The sequence below is a fragment of the Mirounga angustirostris genome, unplaced genomic scaffold (assembly GCF_029215605.1).
Source record: "Mirounga angustirostris isolate CCGP_5_RB_7025 unplaced genomic scaffold, mMirAng1.0.hap1 SCAF_3, whole genome shotgun sequence".
NCBI classification, from domain to species: Eukaryota; Metazoa; Chordata; class Mammalia; order Carnivora; family Phocidae; genus Mirounga; species Mirounga angustirostris.
The window spans coordinates 83211551-83234132 of NW_026991711.1; the positions used below are offsets into that span (position 1 = coordinate 83211551).

The 22582-nt window shown below is 48.5% G+C and overlaps 1 protein-coding gene across 1 annotated transcript; it reads left to right on the forward strand.

Annotated features, from left to right (window-relative positions):
- The first annotated feature begins 11440 nt into the window (after positions 1–11440).
- Positions 11441–19106, forward strand: CFC1 (cryptic, EGF-CFC family member 1). The gene is made up of 5 exons (XM_064585813.1): positions 11441–11463; positions 11768–11820; positions 12783–12969; positions 13294–13403; positions 18854–19106. Exons 1-5 carry the CDS (start codon positions 11441–11443, stop codon positions 18988–18990), a joined length of 510 nt encoding a protein of 169 aa, XP_064441883.1. The 3' UTR covers positions 18991–19106.
- Positions 19107–22582: the final 3476 nt, after the last annotated feature.

The following is a 22582-nucleotide window of genomic DNA, read 5'->3' on the forward strand; positions in this document are numbered from 1 at the left end:
GGCACTGTGCCCGCCCTGTCCCTACCCGCAAGAGTTCAACATGTGATTAGGAATTCCGCATACAGCATTATGTGGCCCCGTGTCTTCTGACTCACTCACCAAGTTCCCCCAGCATGTGCCATTAGTAGCTGGCACATAGTAGGTGCTCAACTGATACTTGTGGTGTGAATGCATAAAAGACAACTAATTATAATACCTCGTATTGACTGAGCTCTTTCAACTTTACAGGTAGTGTGTTAATGCTCAAGGTAGGTCCTGTAAGTATCCTACTTTACTGATAAAGTGAGGCACAGAGAGGTTCAGTAAATTGCCTAAGGTCACACAGCCAGTCGGAACTCTTAGCCACTACTCCCTGTGCCATCGCAACAGGGCAGGCAGCATGCACTCGGGGCCAAGGTGGAGCACACAGGGGAGCCTTGGGCTTTCGGAGGGCAGAGTGGTCAGGAGGCACCGGGGCAGAGAGGAAAGGCTTCATGAGGACTGGACAGAAGGGCCGGTAGAGGTGGAAGGGGAGGCCATCTTGCCTGATGGAAGGGGAGAGGTTAGAGGAAGCCAGGGGCTCAGGGAAGGTGCCCACAGTAGGTCCTCCCTACAGGGTTCCTGGGTCGAGGGGCTGGGGTGCCAGCAAGGACACATCCTTCAGCAAATGTGAGGTCTCGCATATTTCAAGCCCCGGGCCGTGTCCTTGGGAGGACATGAACATGAACAAGAACTCCCCTCCAGGATGGACAGGCAGGCAAAGGCAAAACATGCAAAGGACTCTGCTCCCGGAGAGGAAGTGCTGAGAGGCAGAGTGCTGTGGGGGCAGTTTTCCGGGAGGAAGAGACTGGTTCCAGTTGGGAAGCACAGAGCAGGCCCCTGGATGAGGTGACATTTGAACTGAGCCATGAGCGGTGCTAGGACCGCACCCTGCAGTGGGGAAGGGCACCCTGGGATGAGAGCAGCAGAGACAAAGGCCCAGAGGGGATGGGGCAGGTGGGCCCCATGTGCCCCCCGGGGTGAGGGGCTGGAGGGGGCTGACAGGGCAGGGTGGGCCCACTCCCAGAGGGCTCTGTGTGCTGTGCTGAGGGCTCAGCTTTCTCCCCTGGGTGACGGGGAGCCGGGGGAGTTTCGTAGGAGAGGGACAGGTGTTGCCTACCAAGAGGCGACAGAAAAATACTTGTCTTCTGGGGCACCCGGGTGGCTCAGTCAGGTAGGTGTCTGACTCTTTGTGTCAGCTCAGGTCAAGAGCTCATGGGTCCTGAGATCAAGGCCCTCCTAGGGCTCCACGCTCAGCAGGGAGTCGGCTTGAAGATTCCCTCCCTCTGCCCCTCCCCCCACGTTCACTCTCTCTCTCAGGCTCTCTCTCGAAAGTAAATACCTCAAGCTCTCTCTATCTCTCTCAAATAAATCAGTCTTTTAAAAAAAGTTCGTTGTCTTCTAAGCTCTAAGTTCCTTGGGGACATGGCTCTCACTCTGGGGACAGGGTTAGGAAGAGTAATGCTGAGGACTTGTAGAAAGCCATTCACCCCGAGGATCTCTCCTCAGACTCTGGGAGCTGCTGTGGGAATTGCCCTTAACCAGAAACCAGGAGGTCGGGGCCCAATTCCTGCTCCATCACTAACTCACTGCATAGCCTTGCTCAGGTCTCTCTAGGGGCGTCAAGTTCTTCATCTGTAATACCAGGGGGCTGATCCCCTCCGAGGGCCCTTCTAACCTCATCCTCCTAAGAACACGTTGACAGATCCAGGCAGACCTGGGAAGGCTCAGCCATCCTTGCTGGGCTGACCACATGGGGGACAGAGGGGGACAGGCGTCCGTGGAGTCCTCAGCCCCCGCCAGCCACTGGCTGACCCAGGTGGGAAGGCCCAACCTCCCGGGCGGGCGGCCGGGAGAACCCCGAGGCGTGACGGGTGCCAGAGGAGAGGAAGGGCAGGGGGTGGGTGCAGGGGAAGGCAGCTAACCAAACCGCTTCCTCCCCAACCAGCTCCAGGCCCAGGGCTGCGGATTTCACTGAAGGACCAAGGAGCTCTGGGAACATTTCCCACCCCACTGCAGCCCCCTCCTGCCAGTGACCGCTCAGCTCAGGGTTAGCTCGCCCTGGGCTCCTCAAGCAGTCTTCTCAGGAGAGCTGAGCGTCCAGGCCAGGGCCTGACTATAAACGCAGGCTCGGCACCACACCGTCAGCGCCCTTATGTGGCTCTCCAGCCTGGGCAAGGGAGCTGCGAGCTTCCCCGGCCAGGAGCCGACCCTCCAACTCTTCTTTCTCCATGCCCCTCCGCCCGCCAAACGTCTTTACAATCTTCCTCCTGGAGGCCCTCCTTGGTTGACTCGCCCACATTAAAACTGCCTTCACAATTCTTAGGTCACGGTCTGCTACAGCCTCCTGCCTTCAAATGTTCTGCTTTCTGTCATCCTTCAGGGATTTTAAAAAGCATTTCTCCCATGTCTACGACAGGGTCTTCTTCCAGTTCAGTTGGGTCCCGTGCTTTCTTTTTATTCTTTGTTGACTCCTTCAATCCTGAGGGCAGCCAGTAGGAGGTGTCAAGGAAGCTGGATGGCACTTTCTTCGAAGCCCCCTAACACCTGCTTCTCCACCATTCGGGGAGCGTCCCTGCTCCTGCAACCAGGGCTCCCAGGTGTTTCTTATTAGATGGCGCCCTGGCCAGCCCTCAGGACCGTCTCCGGCAGGGCCGATGAGTAAACTTGAACCCTACCTTCAGGGGGGATTCTGCCCATTGGGTAGGCTACTGCTTGTCCCCCAAGAGCCCAGTTCTGGGACCCTTGGCCTGTTCCAGATCGCTGGCTACACTGCACTTCTTGGCCTGCATGTGGGCAGGATGCACCCATTTGGCCGACCAGGGCCTTACGGGGCCTGGCATGCCTGTGGAGCTGGAGCCCAGACCCAACCACTTGCACATTCACCCTGAGGTGGTAGATGCACCTTGGTGACAATCTGTCCCCTTTGGACTTGCCACCTATAGGGTCCCCCACTTCTCCAACAGCCAGGGCACCGAGTGTCTCTGATTGGAGGTTACAACAGCCAACCCACCGGCCCCACCTTGGCAAGGCAGGGCAGTGTGCTCTCTCTCCGCCTTCAGGAGAAGTATGCACATTTCTGTAGCTTAGGGTTTGGGATTATACAGATGCCTGGTTTCCCCAAGATCCTGCTCCTGTGTCCCAGTGTCTCCTGACCTCTGCCCAGTTCTAGGTCGTTGGCTCCCATGACCTTCACGGCCCAGACATGGGCAGCTCACCTTCATCACCAGGCCTTGGGTAGCTGGGACCCCACAGGCCCAAGAGAGGCAAGCCCAGCGCCAATCACCACACAGTCTCCAGCATGGAGGGGCGCACACACTTAAAGCCACCCTGAGGCAGCCGCGACAGACCGATGCCAGTCAGTCCTTATTGGGCCCGGTGCCCGAAGGGCCCCGTGGTTCTCTCTCAGGAAGAGTTCCCAGATATCTTTTATGAGATGGTACCCCCCTCCCGGCCGTCAGGACCCACACAGGCAGGCAGTCAAGGAACCTCAAGCCCTGCATTCAGGAGAACTCTCCCCACGCTTGTCCTGTTCCACATCACTGGCTACTCTGCCCCAAGCTGGCGCATGCACAGCGCTCTCCTCTCAGCTCACCCGAGGCACTGAGGGCCCTGCAGGCCCCTGGAGCCGGGGCTGGTCCCTGGTCACCAGGGTAGTGGGGCCCACACACCAAAATTAACCATGAGATCGACGGGGTACTCGACAGACGCCAACTTCCAAGCACTAAGCTACACAAATGCTCATCTTTTCCCCTACAGTAGAACCACGAGTATCTGCACTGCTTTGCCAGGATGGAGCAGGCAACTGACAAAAGCAGCCCCAGCCCCATATGAGACACCTGGGAATACCGAGTGTGGGAAGCCTTGGACCGCATCAGGCTGACTGTCACCATTTAAAAGCTGCTTCCGAAAAATTTGGGGGGTTGACTCCCTCTACCCAGGAAGGTATGCAGGTGGTTGGGAGGCAGCCTGAGCTACCTAGGCCTGCCCAAGCCTGGCAGATGGGGTTTTTACTGCGCATGCACACGCTGTGCATCAACAGGGCAAGAAACGGGAGAGGCCGGTCACCGGAGCAGGCTTCTGGGGGCACAAGGCCACCTGCCTCATTCCAAACTCTAATTACACAGTTTTCCATTGAGGGCAGAGATGGAGAAACCAATCTTGCCAGGACAGAGCCAGACAGGCCGGGTAGGGCATCTTCCAGCAAGACATACTGGGGAGCCTTTACTGCTGGTCAAGCCCAGGACCCCAACCAGAGTGGGTCCAAATGGGTACTGACTCTGGCCAGTTGAAAACTGCAGCCTCCACGGAGGTATCACATTGCCTGATTTCAAACTCTACTACGAAACTCTAATAATCAAAACAGTAGGGCACTCAGACATACAGGTGAATGGAATCGAACAGACAGCCCAGGAGAAGCCATGCATATAAAGGTCCATCAACTGATGACAAAGGAGGCAAGTCCATTCAAGGGGGGAAGGACAGTGTCTTCAATAAAGGGTGCTGGAAAGACTGGACATGCGTAAGAATGAAACTGGATTACTGTCTTCCGGCATACACAAAAATAAACTCAAAATCAATTACAAACTTGACTGTAAGACTGAAACCATAACACTCCTAGAAGAAAATATAGTCAGGAAGCTCTTTGACATTGGTCTTAGCAATATACTTTTTGGACCAGTCCCCTCAGGCAAGGGCCACAGAAGTTAAAATAAACAAAAGGCCTAAAATCAAACTGAACAGCTTTTGCACAACAAAGGAAACCTACAACATAAGGAAAAGGCAACCCAGTGAATGTGAGAAAACATGTGCAAAAGGTACATCCAATGAGAGTTAATATTCAGAATATGTAAAGAACTTGTAGAACTTCATGCCCAAACCACAAATAACCTGATTTATAAACATGGGCAGAAGACTTGAATGGACTCTTTCCCAAAGAAAACACAGATGGCCAACAGGCTTCCGAAAAGCTCTTCAACATCACTGATCATCAGGGAAATGCAAATCAAAACCACAATGAGATATGACTTCCTACCTGTCAGAGTGGCTATTACCAAAAAGACAAAAAATAACAAGTGTTGGCGAGGATGTGGAGAAAATGGAACCCTCGCGCACTGTTGCTGGGAATGTACATTGGCGCAGCCACTATGGAAAACACTACGGAGGGTCCTCAAAAAATTAAATATAGAAATACTGTATGACCCAGCAATTCCACTTCTGAAGAAAACAAAAAACACCAATCCGGAGAGATATAAGCATCCTTGTGTTTCTGGCAGCATTATTTACAAGGGCCAAGATACGGATGCAACCTTAAGTGTCTGTCGATAAATGAATACAGAAGATGTAGTATGTATATATAAGTAATCTTCTTCAGCCATGACAATGAATGCAATCTTATTTGCATCTGCAACAACTTGGGTGGACCTAAGAGTATTATGGTAAGTGAAATGAGTCAGAGAAAGACAAATCTAGTATGATTTCATTTATATTGCAATCTAAAAAACAAAACAAAACAGAACCAGACTCATAGATGCAGGAAGCAAGCTGTTGGTTACCAGAGGGGGAAGAAGGGGTCAGGGGCAGATGCTACAGGTGAGGGGATTAAGCGGTACAAACTTCCAGTTATAAAATAAACAGGCCATGGGGATGGAATATATACACATAGGGAATATGGTCAATATAATTCCAGTCACTTTGTAAGATGACGGATGGAACTAGACTTACCCTCAGGATCATTTCGTAATGTATGAAACTACTGGATCACTCTGATGTTGATCCACCTCAAACTAGAAGATAATGTGTATCAATGATACTTCAATTTAGCAATTGATTAAACTGAAAAAATAAAAAATAAAACTGCTACCTCACAAAGATTCTGGGGCTGGGCTCCCCCTACCAAGCATACTGGGCAGTTGCTTGGGGCCAGGCCCCAGCTGCCCAAGACCTGCTGAAGGAGTGTGCCCTGCACATGCAGGGCTGCTCAGTGCAGGGTTCCCAGGGATCTGGAACAGGGCAAGGGTTTGCAGACGCTGGTTCCAGGAGCTGGCGCTCGGGGTACAAGGGGTTTGTACAGTCACGTGCCTTCCATGCACAACACAGCCTAGGCTCACCTTAGGCACAGCTGGAGGATACTGGACTAGCCAGGGCAAGGAAGGGCCACTGGCTGGCAATTCCTCCAATAAGAGACAGCTGGGCTGTCTGGCAAGGGAGACACCTGGTCCCCAATCAGGCAACCGGTCCAGACGCACTGTGCATGGACTTGCCTGTGGGCCTAGCGGTTCAGGGTTGCCTGGGATCTGGAACAAGGCGAGTGTCCAGGTCATAGGCTCCGTCTCTACAGGGATAAGGGGTATGTCTAACGTCAAGGCATAACCTGCAGAAATGAGCATAAGTTTCCCAAAGGCACAGCTGGAAGAGACTAGAATATATTCCCAGGGCAGTGCTAGTTGGCTGGAAGGTGATTCTTCCAAGAAGAGTCCTCTGGGTTCCCTGGTTCTGGAAGAGCCCTGGACCTGATTAGGCTACAAGTCCAAATAAGGATTTGCAGCTGCCACCTCAGCGTGATCCTCTGGGAGGGAGCTGGGGACTGTGCTCCCCAAATCTGGGCCCGAGGCCCTCCCACCTGCTCTGTGCTGCCCTGCAAGCAGGTGAGCTCCAGGGGAAGCTGGTGGCCTCTCAGGCTGAAGTCACACATTTCCCATTCTCGGGGGTCTTCATCCATTCTTGTTCACCACAAGTCCCTCTCCATTGGGTTGTTTGGGCCCCATGGTAGGAAGAAACTCACCGGCTGTGCCCACACCGCACCGCGCTCGGGCCTCCAGTGGAGGCTCCACGGTGCAAGGACCTGGGATTTGCTCACCTCGCAGCCAGGGCAGGGCTGTCTCCAAACAGGCACCTAGAAATGCTGCAGGAAGGATGGATCCTGCCACGAAGTCCGGGATGGAGGAAACCAGGAGCTCTACTGGGGTACAAATCTTGTAGGGTCAAAACTCCACCTCCCAGCCTGTGGGAGGAGTCTCCCACATGATCCAAGCAGCCTCTATTAGAGAGCACACCCCTGTCCCTCACAGCTACTCCAGCCCCGAGAGACCCTGTGATATCTAATCCCAAAGCAACCTCAGGGGCCAGCACTGATGTGGGAAGTAAAGGCAAAAGAAAAATTTTGTAACTGCTATTTGTTTCTGTGTTATTGAGTTGTATGAGTCTCAAATAATTTGGATATTAAACCTGTATCAGTTAGGCAGTTTGCAAATATTTTCTCCCATTCAGTATGTTGTCTTTTCACTGTGTTGATAATCGGTGACCCTCACAAGTGTCTGCAGTTGGCCCTGTCTGTTCTTCTAGGTCACAGTGCCCTACATGCTCAGAAAGGAGACCCCAACTACAAAACACATTCTTCTCTAGCCTGACCACACCCCACATCTGGGTCAGAGCACCTCGAAAACCTGTCACCTGCTGCTCTACCTGGCCAAGAATCAGCCCCTCCCCTCACCCCCATGGTCGCAGCTGCAACCCTCTCACATCCTTCAACACCCCTCAAAAGGCCCAGCCTGACAGAAACTCGGGGTTCACATGTTTCTTGGTGTCTGGCCCCTCTCTTCCCTTGGAGGGTGAACCAACTCTGTCCTGCTTGTGGCTCTACTCTTTGTGCAATTCCTTTTTTTAAATTTATTTTTATTTATTTTTAATTTTTTAAAAAATATTTTATTTTTTTATTTGACAGAGAGTGAGATAGTGAGAGCAGGAACACAAGCAGGGTGAGTGGGAGAGGGGGAAGCAGGCTTCCCGCTGAGCAGGGAGCCCGAAGCGGGGCTCCATCCCAGGACCCTGGGATCATGACCTGAGCCGAAGGCAGACACTTAATGACTGAGCCACCCAGGTGCCCCTCTTTGTGCAATTCTTTGCCGCCCGCGGCACCGGCCACCCTAACCCTAACATCAGAATACATTACATCTTCCAAAATTAGAGAAAAATGATACTGGTCATTAAATCTGTTTAGAGTTTATTCTTTTCTCTTAATCCCCACTTGATCCCTACCGGGGTCTTCATGACTTCCTGCATAAGCATCCAAGAGCTTCCCCAGGGTCTGGCCTTTCTATGCTGTAGTTCCTCCTGCATCACCTGGCTCCACCCACGGCTCCTCCTCCTGCCCTTCCACCCCTCCTAAGGACCCTGGTGGTCCTGCTTGTCATTCCCACAAGACCTCCCTCCCTCTAGCAGGCCGTGCTCTCAACACTGCCCCCCAGAGCCCACGCCCTGTAACTGCCCTGTAACTGCCCCGTGGGGGTAAATCAATACTTCCTGCTCTAGAAAGCCCTGCCTTACCTGCAGAACTGGGGCAGTGACTCTCCATCCAGTCTTTTCCACTGTGCCCACGCAGAAGCCCTGAGCCCCCAGCAGGGGTCCGCAGCACACTGTCATGGTTGCGAGGGGTAGCTCAGCTTTCACCGCCTGGGCCAAGGCTGTGAGGCACACTGTCCAAGCCCTCAACTCTTGAAACCTCACTTTTCTCACCTACAAAATGGAGAAATTAATGTCTATGTCATAAGAATGGATGCCAATAAAATAGAACAATCTGTGTGACTCAGTGAGGATAGTATGCCTGGTCCACATTAAACAATAAAATAAAGCAACTTGAATCAAACCAGAGTGTAGATCAGATGAGCCTGGGTTCAAGCCTCCACACAGCCAATAGTCACATATCCCCAGGCCAGTTTCTTAACTTCGCACATTCTCAATTTCCTCACTGAAAAATGGGTGTAGGTGTGATAATCCATTCATTCCTCTATTCATAAGAACACCACCAGATTGTGTGGTACCATACATCAGGCCCTGGGCCACAAGGTAGGAATGCAAGGACAAGAAAGGAGCACTCCCAGCACTGGGGGCACAGAGCCACCTAGAACACAGACTGCAGAATCACAGTCCTGGCTAAATACTGGAGTCCCCTGAGCAGGGTAAACAATCCTGATGCTGGGCTCTGCCCAGGGATTCTGAGCAGGAGGCCTTGAGGTGTGGCTTTAGGAGGGATTCAGAGCTTCCCCTCAGACCCCAATAGGCAGTACACATTGAAAACTACTGCTTTCGCACTCTCAGAGAATTCCTTTATACCTGATTTGTTGCAGAACATTTCCCCCAGAGCTTGTTTGAAGTACTGAGGACACAGAGGTGGGGTGGTCTTCAGTCCTGGGACAGGGTGTCCCACTTCCCACACACGTTGTGTCAGCTCAAAGGGAGTCAGAAGCTCCACTGGAGGTCTGGTGGGTGGGTTGGCTCCAATCTTATCTGTTTACAGCTGATAACAAGAAAGAACCTTCCCCAGAGCCAGGGATCCGCTGCCCCTCACCAGGCTTCCAGCCCTTCTCAGGCAGCTGCTTCCAGCTGGGCCTTGCTCACCAAGGGAACCTGGGCTTCTCTGCCCTGAAATGCAAAGCACTTTTTTTTTTTTAACAATACCTGTGGGTAAATGAGAGCACGTGACAGCCCTTTCCCTTCCTGGAGCCGCCTTAGGCAAACAGCCGGAGACAGGACATTCCATCCCTCTTTCTGGCTTCTCAATCCTGTCTTGCTGGCAAGACATTTCCTTTGCTTTTCCTACAGGTTCCTTGTAAAGTGTGTATTTTCAGAACCTTATCTGACACACAAGTTATCATGATTTCTGAGATTTGGTTTCAAAGACTCCAGAAAAAAAAAATGGGGGGTGGGTGCTGAATAAATGAGATTGGCAAAGGTTGACACTTAATCTCTGAACCCCAGTTCAGTGAATCATTATCCTGCTTCTTGGGTATATTCAAAAGCGACCACAAACAAAATATAATGAAAGGCAGTATGGGAGGAAATATAATTTTGGATACTACTCTTAGAACGTTAATGTCATAAGAATGGTTTGAATTCGTTCGATATTATCATGTAAACTGAAGTTTTAAAATTTCTTATTCAAAGAAATATAGCCCTTTAGATTATACATGGTTTTATTTTAGCGTACAACCCATTTTGCTCAAAAGAGTTTCTCTTGATTTAGAGTCATATAATTTTATATATAACTAAACTATGCAGTGAACAAGTAATAAGCATTAAGTTCAAAGGTATTTGTCATGCCTGCAATCACAGATGCTTGCCCGAAGGTGTGAGGGGTCCTCCTCCAGAGAGTTTGCCCAGCCAGGTCTCCTGGTCCCGCCGGGGTCCTGGCAGCTCACAGAACTAGTCCTTGGGAGGCCCACAGGAGCCAGGCTCACCAATTCCCTTGGCTCTATTGCTTTATTTATCCGCCTCTGGAGTAAACCTCACATTTAAAGGTTTTGAAAATTAAATCAGTATCAAAGACTATTTCATCCTTGAAGGAAGCAGGCTATTTCTAGAAAGCCGTTTTTATATTAAAATCACAGGACGATTTGCCCCAGAGTTGCAAAGCATCCTCTTCAGTGATGATAAAAGGGCCCAAGGCCTGATTTTGGCAATCACTCCCTTCTTGGATCCAGAGCCTAACATCAGACAATGACTGGGGGAGTGCCCTCCTAACTCCGTGGTCTTCACACACTGAGCACCCTGTAGGCTTCTTCTCATAAAATTACCTATTGTTTGAAGATCTAACTGCCACAGGGACTTAAACTAAGCCTCCGTTGCCTCTCCTTTTACATGGGGGATAATAAAAACACTGCCCCAGAGGCATGCTGTATTAAATGGGTAATGTATATGACACAGTCACCACTGTGCTGGGCAGAGAGAAAAGGCTCAGCCTGTGGAAGGATCGATACATCCTCAGAAATCATTCGTGGGGAAATGTCTCCCTTTATATTCATGCTCCCCAGTCAAGACTTTTGGGACCCATGTGCCACCCAAGGGCTCCCTTCTCTAGCTGGGCCCTCACCACCATACAAGGGTATGCAGTATAAAATTTCCATTTTCCTGTGAAAACTTTTCTTGTTGAGATTTTGTTTTTTGTGTTTCGTTTTGTTTTTTCGGTGAGGGAAAGGCTTGTTGCCTTAGCCACCAATGCTGACATCAGGGATTGACTACTCCTGTTGCTGTCAGCCCTGTTAACACCACTGAGGGGAGAATCAGCCCAAGTCTCCAGCCCTCACCCCACCCCCACCAGGTCTCACTGAGGGGACAGTCCTGGAGGCTCAGCATGGGCCCTGCCTGTCACAGCAGCTCACTGCCTAATGGGCTTCCACAGCAGAACGCAGAGATCTCACTGCTGTTTCTCACGGCCTAGAGAAGAAGAGGAAAGATCTGTTTCTTCTTTCCTTATCCGTCTTATGTCCTAATGCAGTTATTCCACGACCTGGAGTAAAGATTCCCTTCAAATACAAAACCCGGTAAGACTCGACTTCCTTGGAAACAGATCTACACTTCCTTGGAAATTGATCTTCAATGTACTGAAGAGAGAAAGAGACGCTTATACCAGACCTGTCAGTGGGAAATGACCCGGAGACACCCTGTTAGGTAAGGACACACATCATCCAGATCTCAGGGCCAAGAGGGGCATCCAAAAGCCTCCAGAATAAACTGCAGTGCATGCACAAATGTTCCTTCTCATTAAGGGACATGCACACTTCCTTGGTCTCAAAATCTAAGTCACGAGAACATTAATTAAGTTACATCTACAAGTTACAAAATGATGGCATATTTATTATACATTACATATTGAATATACTTATGTTTAGATATGATTGCTTTACATTTTAAGCATATGTACATTTCTACTTTTAATATTTTAAACTTCAATAATTTTCTTTAAACATTCTAGGCTTCTGTTTTTTGTCAGTTTGGCATTACACATCATCCACTTGGGAGACAACAGTAAGAAACATTTTATTTATACTCCCTTTTTATTGTATATTTATTGTTTAGTCACCATCAGTCTCATACTTTCAATGTTTTCAAAAGGTTATCAAGGAGAGAAACATAAGGGTAACAGAGAAGAAATCAACAATGCTACAGCCCAGAAGCTCCAGCAGAAAACACTCAACTGGACCCTGAATAACTCTGGGGAGGGGAATGGAAGCATGGATGGCTGGCGGCCCCAGGATTCAAGTCCCTACCTCAGGGCTTTCCAAGGTGGTAAGTCGCCTTGTCCCCCAAATAGCTTTGTGGTCATCTCCATCACTGGTCTCCCAGTTTAGGATCTGAGAGCAACCTGGAATACATACATTAAGAATAAAATGAAAACCCCAACAGAGTTCATTTTATCATCTTCACATGATGATATACTATAAAGCGAAAAATATGTCTGAGTGACGTGCTCCTTTGCTGTGAAAACAAGTTGTGCCCTTTCATTGGTACAATGTTGCATTTGCACAGGTCTAGAGGAGTGTGATTTAAACATATTCAAAACAGCTATCCCACTCCAAGTGAAAAGCGCACCCTTGTTTGGCTTATTGCAGACTCTCTGGCTCCAGACCCCACGTCTCTGGCTGGTTGGGGGGTGGTGGGGGGATGATGATGTCCCTCTGGGGGGGACAAGGGTTTGGGAGGGTTTTCTGTAGTCATCAAAACCTGTGGGTGGTCCCCGCCCTGAAGGCCTGGTTTTAATCACTGTCCAGGCAAGTCACAGCCTGACTTTAACATATGAAAGGAAGGAAGAGAGAAAAATGCTACTTGCTGGGGCCAGGGTTTCTCCTTGGGTCTTTGAGCCGGTTCCTGACCCTCCAGGACCCCTGGCAGTTAGTTTTGAATCCTTAAATTAACAAGCAGGGTTTACCTGAGCAAACACACATGGGCATGGAGGTAAAGTTTACTGCCTCTCAGGGGAGGCTCATGAGGCGCTCTCTGGGGGAGTCACCGCGAAGGGCCAGGAGGCAGCGGACGCCAACACCCAGGTGTCCCCCCAACAGGCGCGCCCCCGCCGCTGCGCTGCTGCAGGAATGGCGGCACCTGCGTCCTGGGCAGCTTCTGCGTATGCCCCGCCCACTTCACCGGCCGTTACTGCGAGCACGACCAGAGGCAGAGGTGTGTGCCTGGGGGAGCGGGCTGAGAGTTGGGCGGGGGGAGAAGCGGGGCTTGACCTTGCGGAGGGGAGCGGGCGCGGACCGAGGGCGCTGGGGTAGGGGTTGGGGGAAGGGAGCGGGGAGTGGATGGGCGCAGGCGCTGAACACGCGGGGGCGTGGAGGGGCGTGGAGGGGCGTGGAGGGGCGTGGAGGGGCGCGGACACGAAGGGCTGGGGGCCGGGCGGGGCGGGGCGTGGAGGGGAGCGGACACGAAGGGCGGGGCGTGGAGGGGCGTGGGTAGCGCATGCGCGCCGACCCCGCTGATGCTGCCTCTCTGTCCACTCAGGGAATGCGGCGCCCTGATACACGGAGCTTGGACCTTCCACCGCTGCCGCCTTTGCAGGTGTGTGTTCGCAGCTCTGCACTGTCTCCCCCAGCAGACGCCTGGCAGCTGCGGTAAGAGGATTGCGTCCTGTGCACACGGTCCCCGCTCGCAGGGCATTGCTCCTTGGTACCCTCCAATCCGCAGAGATGTAGCTGTGCCAGGCGACACAGAAATGAGAAGCTGGGTTGATTGATCACTTAGGAAAGTCACATTGGTTGTGAATCACATAGCATATTATCATTATTATTTAAAGTGATTCCTAAGTTTACTCTGCCCCGATTGCTGGGTTTAAATGTGTTTTCCAAACAGTGTCCTTGGAGTGCGCAGACTTTGGGGAGCACAGCAGCTGGTAAGCAGAGCCAAGCCTGGCAGAGAGGTTGCCCACTCAATCTCCAGTGACTGCCCTACACCACGCCAACACCGTCTCCTTAACTTTGAAATGAGGAGGGCACCGGAGCAGGACAGGGACAGGCGTGGATGGCCAGGCGCCCCCCTTTAGAGCCAACCAGGCAGTGCTCCCAGAGAAGGAAGGCACCTTGTAACCACCCTCAGACCTGCCAGGCATATGAAAAGCCAGGAGGGTGTGGAGAACACATGGGGTGAACACTCATTTGTGAGAATTCTGAGCAGGGAGCAAACTCAAGGCACATGTTTCCCTTGCTAAACTCAGGAACATGAATTTCCTGGGTCAGAAAACAGACTTAGGAAAAGGAGGTACAGCATTTCCATCCCACATCCTGCACCCTCTCCCGTCTTCGGCATGCTCTGCCTGGACTCCAGTGAGAAGCACAGTGAATGAAGGCACACCCCTTCAGCCTCTTCATCAGCCCTGGGGGCCTTGGCTGTGCAGTGAGCAGTCAAAGCTCCCAGACCCCCTTTTCTGTTCCTCCGTCCACCTTCTTCGACTCTGGCCAAATCCCGCAGTTGAAGGGGATTTACTTCCTGATATCACAGCCCTTCAACAGCACTCCCCACCCCTTTGTCCACTGTCAGGACTGCAGGGGAGGGGCAGCACCACTGGGGGTGGACCCTCCAAACCAGCGTCCTGCCCCTGCCTTCCTGGTGGGCCCAGTAGTGGAGGAGCGCACTTAATGACTGCTCAGCTTCCAGCCCACCTTCCTGCCCCTCCCTCCCTGTGCTGCAACCTTGGGGAGGATGAGCTGTCAAGAGATGCTGAATGAAGGTACAGCCCATCAACCCCCCTTCCTGCCCCTCCCTTCTCATCCAGCTGTGCATGGTGTGGCCAGTGCCAGTAGGGAGAGAGAGGTGATGGTACAGCATTGCACGATGTTGCGGGTTGTCCTCCCTCTCTCCTGCCCACCGGGTTTCCCAAAGCCCCCTCCCCCCCCACTTCCATTTGCCGGGCTTATGCCCCTGATTCGCTGGCTGCTCCTTTTGTGGCCCAGAGAAAGAAGGACACAAGTTAGGGAACAGGCATCGGAATGGCAAGTGGCACCTGTGTGGTCCTACAGGTGAAGTCATTTCCTACATGCCCTTGGCGCTCCCAGCAGGAATGTGGGGACGGGGCTAGCTGCGGGCATTTGCAGTCTCCTACGCAAGGCCAGCTTGGGTTCAGAAGCAACAGGGCAGGGACCAGATTCCAGACCCTCTGCTTACTGTTTTCTATCCTTGGAGACCTCCGAGGCTGGGAATGCTGTCTGCCAAGGACTGGGGCAGTGGCTCCTCCATGTGACTTCTGCTCATCACAGTTAAACAAAATAGCCATGTTTCACAGTACTTTGTCAGGTGCCGAAAGGACAGGAGCACTTTCGTACTGTTGGACCTTCCTTTCTCAGGGCGGATGACTGTGCTGGCTTGCTGACGGAGGTTATGATGACAGGAGGGATGGTGATGAGAATGATGATGGCTCTTAGCATAGTTCAGGCACTGTCACCACTTTATCCCGTTTGATTCTCTTAAGTCCATGAAATAGGTATTATTGTACTTTTTATATTTGAGGAAGCCGAGGCTTCGAGGAGTTAATTCCTACAGCTAATAAACATGATCTGATATTTCTTTCGTAAGAGATAATCACAAAAGGCTAATTGTCAATTTAGAAAAAATACATTTTATAACATTTAATTATTTAAAAATAGTGCAAATAAACATACCATAGCATATTGATGTAATTATTATTCTATGAATAGTAAGAATATTACTCTATGAATAGAATGGCTACCCTTTATGGACTACATAAGGACATCCCTGAAGTATGTCAAACACTTTTTTAAATTGTGATATAATTTGCAGATAAGAGTATATTAGTTTCAGGTGTACAACGTAATGATTCGCTATTTCTGTACGTTGTGAAATGATCACCACACTAAGTCTAGTTAACATCCATCGCCTCCCATAGATATGGTTTTCTTTCTTGTGATGAGAGTTTTTAAGATCTACCCTCTTAATAACTTTCAAATATAGATTTATTAACTTTAGTCAACATGCTGTACATGACATCCCCATGATTTATTTATCTTAAAACTGGAAATTTGTACCTTTTGATCTTTGATCGTCACTCACTTTGCCCACCTTTGGCAGTCACCAAACTTCTTGTATCTATGAGCTGTGTTGTTTTTATTTAAGATTCCAGATGTGAGAGCTTATGGTATTTGTCTTGCTCTGTTCCATTTATTTAATTTAGCAGAACGCCCTCAAGGTCCGTCCGTGTTGTCACAAATGGCAAGATTTCCTTCTTTTATGTGGCTGACAAATACTCCATTGTGTGTGTTTGTGTTATCTATCATATATTTTCTTTTATCCACATTTATGTCACATTCGTTTTATTTATATCATATTTACACATTTATGTTCTTTGTCATATGTTCTTTGTCCATTCATCCATCAGTGTTCACTTAGGTTGCTTCCATGTTTTGGCTATTGTAAAAAATATGCAGTGAACACAAAGGTGCATACATATTTTTGAGTTAGTGTGTTTGTTTCCTTTGGATAGATGCCCAGAGAGGGAATTGCTGGATCATATGGAGTTCTATTATTAATTTTTTGAAAACCCCCATACCCGTTTCCATAGTGGCTGCACCAGTTTACATTCCCACCAACGGTGCATAAGGGTTCAGGATGTGAATCTTAACTACTGTGCCATTTCTGTACTCTTCCTATAGGAATAATTAGCAATATAAACTAAAGATATTTTTGATAGTGTTATTTTGAATATTGAAAATATAGCCACATTCTAAATCTATAGGTGTTTTAAATCCTTTAATGGGATGTTATGAGGATTTTGAAGAACATATGGAAGATAGAATGGAAAATTATGTTCCTAATATGATGAAAGAGATGTGAATCAAGGATACATCTGAATGGGTGAGTCGCCAGTAGATAACATCATACTACAAAATCATGACCCTCCAGCACCTCCAGGGACCTGAAGGACATCGGACCTCCTAGGGTCCTTCTTGCCCTGATGCTCTGTGGGTCCAAGAATGACAGGCTTTCTTAATGCCAAATGGAATGTCTTTTCAAGAGCATGGTTTTCCATTCTGATTCAGAAGAACACTATTAGTTTCTCAACTTGCCCTCCACCTTCTCACATAGATGTTGAAGGATAAACTGAAAGCGAAATAATCTTCTTTGTTGCTGTGAGCTATTTTGTCATTTTCCTGTTACATGATGTAAATAGTGTTTTGTGAATAATATTCTCAATAAATATTGAATGGATTGTCTTTGACCAGTTAGTTCCAAATACAGCTCCAAAGAAGAAACACCATATAAGCCCGTACCTATTATTAGATTGCATTCAAAAGAAACCACTTTGAGTATTCTAAAAATGATATGCTTGAGGCAGGCAACTCTCATTACCTCTACTATTTTCTTCATTTACATTTGTTAGTTTTGCATTTAAAGAGACAGTGTAGCATAATAGAAAAAGCATTGGAAAATCCCTCCAAAATACTTGTTCAACTCCCCAAAAATACTTGTTATAATGCTTACGATCTTTATGAAAGGTTGAATAACTTGCTTGTGTTTCAGTCTCTTCAACTGCAAAATTAGAGCTGAATATTTACCCCATGGATTTGTTAAGATGAAAAGGACTTCACCTGTTATATATGATGCACAAAATAAATTGTTATTTTATTCTCATCCCCATTAACAGTGTTCAAGTCAATATAGTGAGGTTTCAAAAATTATTTCATAATCTAGCATTTATGTGCAAGTTTACTGAAATGTGTTTTTTAGTTTGTGAACAATATCCACTAATTGAGGGGCATTAAGTTAATTATGGTTAAAAAACAACAACAACAAAAAAACAGGCTTCCGGCAAACAGGAAGCTTAGTGTTGAGCCAGACCAAAAACTCATTATACCAAGGGGTGGTTCTTCCCCTACGTAGCCCCCCAAAATTAAGTATTTCATTAGCTTCAAGAACCAGTTTCGTGTTCCAAAATTTAGAGTCTAAATACTGACACAGTGAAGTAGCAAACTCAAGTGCCTTCAGGGGTAAACAGGGAATGTGAATGTCAGGTTGGGGTCAGGTCAAGCCTCACCTCATGCTTCCAACTCAGTTTTAAAAACGGTATTTCTGACACCAACCAACCCAAACAAGGAAACAACCATCATAGGGCCAGAACCAGCCTATTCGGCCTATGGGAGAGGTGGCCCTCCAGGGTCATGGCCCCGCCAGCAACAACATGCTGTGTAGGAGAGAGACAGAGACCCTTTTGTCCTGCCCTCCGGGGACAGTCTCCCACGCTAGGTGCCACTGCAATGGGTAAGATTCTCTGGGTGTCATGGCAGGAGAGGAAGCCGTCTGGCTCCCAGAGGTATCTGCAAATTGGAGAGTTTTAGGAATGCTGCTTCTGGACCCCACATTGAAATATGACATTCTCCTCATTCAGGGTGGTCTTCAAACTTTTTTCTTTTTAATTTCCCACTGCCCTCCAGTAAAAACACTTGAGTATGTTCCCCATTCAGTGGTGTGAGACAGTGGTCATGCAGAGCAGGTGCAAACTTGATTTTACTTACATCTTCTTTCTCACATTTGCACAGGACTAATACACATGATAAAAATCTGTGCTGTGTCTGACCAAGTCTGAAAATGGCCTTTTGATAAGGATGTGATACAAATCCTAGGTCACAGTAAGTCATCCACTGGAGACAGTTTCCTTTTTGGTAGGAGGTCAGTTAATGGCCAGAGAACAATTGATTCAGTCGATTCTAAGAAGTACAGTAAATATTGTAAGGCTTAGTTTTACATTTTCTGTAAATGTATAGTGGAAGTTCTAATATTGTCTCTCTGCGCTCAGTGGGTGACCATGGGCCTCCCGAGAGGGACACCGTATGGTACTCACAGCCCCAATTTGCGTACCCCCATGGGCAGGGCTGACTTGGTCTAACCTCATTCCCAGAGCTGACTAAAGCAGGAGCCTGTGAGTTTGTATGCAAGAAATGACTGCCAGCAGGGCCTTCATCCTTTCCTGTGGGCAGCCTGTTTCCTTCCAGCAGGGAGAGCCAACACTGAAGCTCAGTATGGGCTGACCCCGTTCTCACCTGGATTATTTTTTCAGACCTGGAAGATTTTGTCGCCGCGCGCTCCAATGGACTGAGTGCACAACGCATGCTGAGTGTCCTCTTCCTTCTTCCGTGCTTGCTCTTCCAAAGCCTCCTCAGGGAAGGGGGAGACTGCCGACCAGACCCTAGTTGACCGAACCAGACTGCTGACCGAACCCACAGTTCCACACCGGCAGAGCCTTGGCATCCCCGCGCAGCCTGAGCCAGCGTGGTCCTCTGTGGGAAAGCCGGGACTTGGGCAGCCTCTCATTTTCTGTGTTGTAGGGAATAGATTTGTTTCATCTCCTATCAACTGAAGCATTCAATGAATGTTTTCATTGTTTAATAAATATTTTCATGAACGAGACTGTCTCGCTTCCCTAAGCCTTATTTCAAGGTCTGTGACTTAGACACCGTGAGTAAACACTTGTGCTGGGGCCTATTCAACCCTAAATTCTCTCTGATGATTTCAGAGTAAACTGAGCACGTGGCCCCTCGCAGATGACAGCTCTTCCTCGAGCACCCCTTCATCCCCCCCGACACAGATGCACCATGGCTGTGGCGACACGTCCTGTCACGCATCTGGGCACTGTTCATCTCCCGCACCGCTCTCTGAGTCCTCGGCAGGTAGACACGGCCCCACACGGGCTGTGCTCTGGGTCAAGCAGAGCTGCAGCCTCAGAAAAGCTTCATGGATAAGGAAGGCAAGAGAGGGGAGGGAGGGTGGGAAGGAGGGAGCCAAGACGTGGGTCTGACAGCCAGGCAGCCCACCTCCTTTTCTGCGCTTCCTCTACTAACCAGGGCCCTTGTGACACCCTTTTCAGGGCAATTAGCACTGCCTGGGATTATCACCATCTCCTTAAAAGGGGAAGATTCTACACAGCAGAGCCCATTCTCAAGGCAAGGCAGAGGGAGAATTAGCACAAAGAGGTTACAGCCTCAGGCTCTAGGCTAGCCCTCCACTCTTAGAGTCCAGCCATCTCCTAGCCCGCCAGGCAAGCACAGCTTCCTTGCAGTAGGCCAGCCCCTGAATCTTGTCCCAGACTCAAACCTGTCCATGCATGTGATGCGCCTTGCTCTTTGTTCCCAAAGCTGCCTTGCTCTGTTGGATCTGGGAACTGTATATATCCAGCGACTGGGCAAGGAGAGGAATACATGAGCGGAGGCTAATGGGCCTCTTGAAGCCTTGGGTGGGGGGAGCCTTGACACAACCCAAAGGTATGTATTCTTCCAAACACTGCGGTGCCATCCAGGATCTGCTATGCTGGCGTGCGTCAGATAATTTCGAGACAGGTGTTACCATCTGGTCTCCATCAGGGTTCTATGATCAATGTGCAAACAAGGAGTAGAGAGTGGGAAACACAGGGTTAATGATTAATCATACCTGGGGCTGACAGGAGCATAAACCATAAGTAAGGAACATAACCAACGACAACATGAAGCTGGGTTAATAGAACTCTAGTACTGCTTATGCTTTCAAGACGGTCTAGGAAGCAAGCATCCAGCCTCAGTCTGAACTGAACCCAAGGTGAAATCAATCTGAATTTGCAAAAAATAAAGGGACTGAAGGCCCATCTTCCTATCAGTTGCACAGTACTCGGGAGTCAGGCGTTCTAAGCTGGATCTGCCAACGATATTAGCTCTCTGATAATTTTCACAGCCCTGTTTGAACAGTTCCTACAATGAGAAATCGGAGTGAAAACAAGAAGAGTATTACCAGTTATTCAGGTAAACAAGAATAAAATGGGAGCAAGGAAAGGACTTGGGAATAGATAATACAGCCTGTGTTAAAATATTAATTGATCAAGATATTGATATTTTATAAGGCTTATGCAATTTCATTTAAAATGTTCCCAGCTGAACTCAATGGAAAGGCCATCCCATGACATCATATTGCCCATGTGATGATGTAACGCCGCACGTACTGGAGTACTTTTGGGGACAGAAAGGTGCCCTGCCCCCAGACAGTCACCACAGTGCTCCACTGTCAAATGCTGCACTGGAGCGTGGTTTTGACTCCCCCTCGATGAGAGAACACTACACGTCGAGGGGAACAGAGTGCTGGCTGTGAGCTCTGAAGTGGGAGTTCCCCAGGCTGCTACTGAAGTGCTCCACGTAGTATGCACACATGTAGAAGTACACATATCTCCAGTCATCCGCTGACAGAAACTTAGGTTGTCTCCGTTTCTTGGCCATTCTGAGTAATGCCACGTGATCAAGGGATTGCAGGTATCTCTTCAAGACCCTGTTTTTATTTCCTTCCCATATATACCCAGAAGAGGAATTACTAGATCATAAGGTAGTTTCATTCTTAATTTCTTGAGGAACTTCATCCTGTTTTCCACGATGGTTGTACCGACAGTGTACAAGTGTTCCCCTTTGTTCACATCCTCATGAATACTCGTTAGCTCTTGTCTTTGGTATAAGAGCCATCCTAACAGGTTGCATATGTCATTGTGGTTTTGATTTATATTTCCCTGATGAGTAGTGATATTGAGTCCCCCTATTCAGATACCCGTAGATCATTTCATGTCTTCTTGGGGAGAAAGTCAGGTCAGGTCAGTAAAGGGTTGATTTGGACTATGGTTCCTGAAAAAGCAATTACTAACATTGAGACATAAATATTTCTAGGCAATTGTGATTTTTGACAGCAAAGTTGTCTTTAAATGGTTTCCAGTGCATTCTGAGCTGTACCTGCTATATCAGCTCAATTATTCTAGAAACAAACAAGTGATGAACTTTGAAAACTGCTCCTCAGAACTTGATGAATATGTTTATACTATGTGTAGAATATTTACCAAATGCTTTTTACACTTTTATACCAATAGGAAGTATGCTGAAAAACATAGACAGACAAAGGGACACATTGTCTTATTTTCGATGGCTGCACTTAGGAAATTGAACTGAGAGGACTGTCCCACATTTGAGAGGCTATAATTGTGGTCAAAAGGAAAAGCAAAATGTGTTCATTATTATTATTATGAATATGTAAGGTATAAACACTCATTTACCTTTTAAGCAGAAAATTTGTTCCTTCTAATAGAATAATTCCTGACTATAAATAAGAAAACCAAATTAACCATTTTTTATATCTATCATCTATCATCTATCATCTATCTATCTATCTATCATCTATCTATCATCATCTATCTATCATCTATTTATCTATAAATCATCTATCATTATCTATCTATCTATCTATCTATCTATCTATCTATCTATCATCAATCTCCCTCCCTCCCTCTCTCTCTAAGAAACATTTACCTAGGGACGCCTGGGTGGCTCAGTCGTTAAGCATCTGCCTTCGGCTCAGGTCATGATCCCAGAGTCCTGGGATCGGGTCCCGCATTGGGCTCCCTGCTCCGTGGGAAGCCTGTTTCTCCCTCTTCCACTCCCCCTGCTTGTGTTCCCTCTCTCGCTGTGTCTCTCTGTCAAATAAATAAATAAAATCTTAAAAAAAAAAAAAAGAAAGAAAGAAACATTTACCTACCCAACTCAGAAAAGAACATAAATCATCATCCAGGAATTGTGAAAAGTAAGCCATCAGCTTCTTCATGGTGCATGGAGAATTTGAGGATAAAAGGTATTTTCCCTGTAAATAGCTCCCCAGGTGTCCAGAGAGATCGTTAAAAAGCAGACACTTCCCAGGACACAAAAGAGGATCCAGGGCTCATGGTTGGAAACGTCACATAAATGTGTCACCTGTCTTATCTCCATCCTGCCATTGAGGAAAGCACAGAGACAGC

Coding starts and splice junctions, on each gene's coding strand:
- CFC1 (XM_064585813.1), top strand. CDS start 11,441: ATGACCCGGAGACACCCTGTTAG. Junction 11,464..11,767: donor ACCCGGAGACACCCTGTTAG/GTAAGGACACAC, acceptor TAAACATTCTAG/GCTTCTGTTTTTTGTCAGTT. Junction 11,821..12,782: donor CATCCACTTGGGAGACAACA/GTAAGAAACATT, acceptor GAGGCTCATGAG/GCGCTCTCTGGGGGAGTCAC.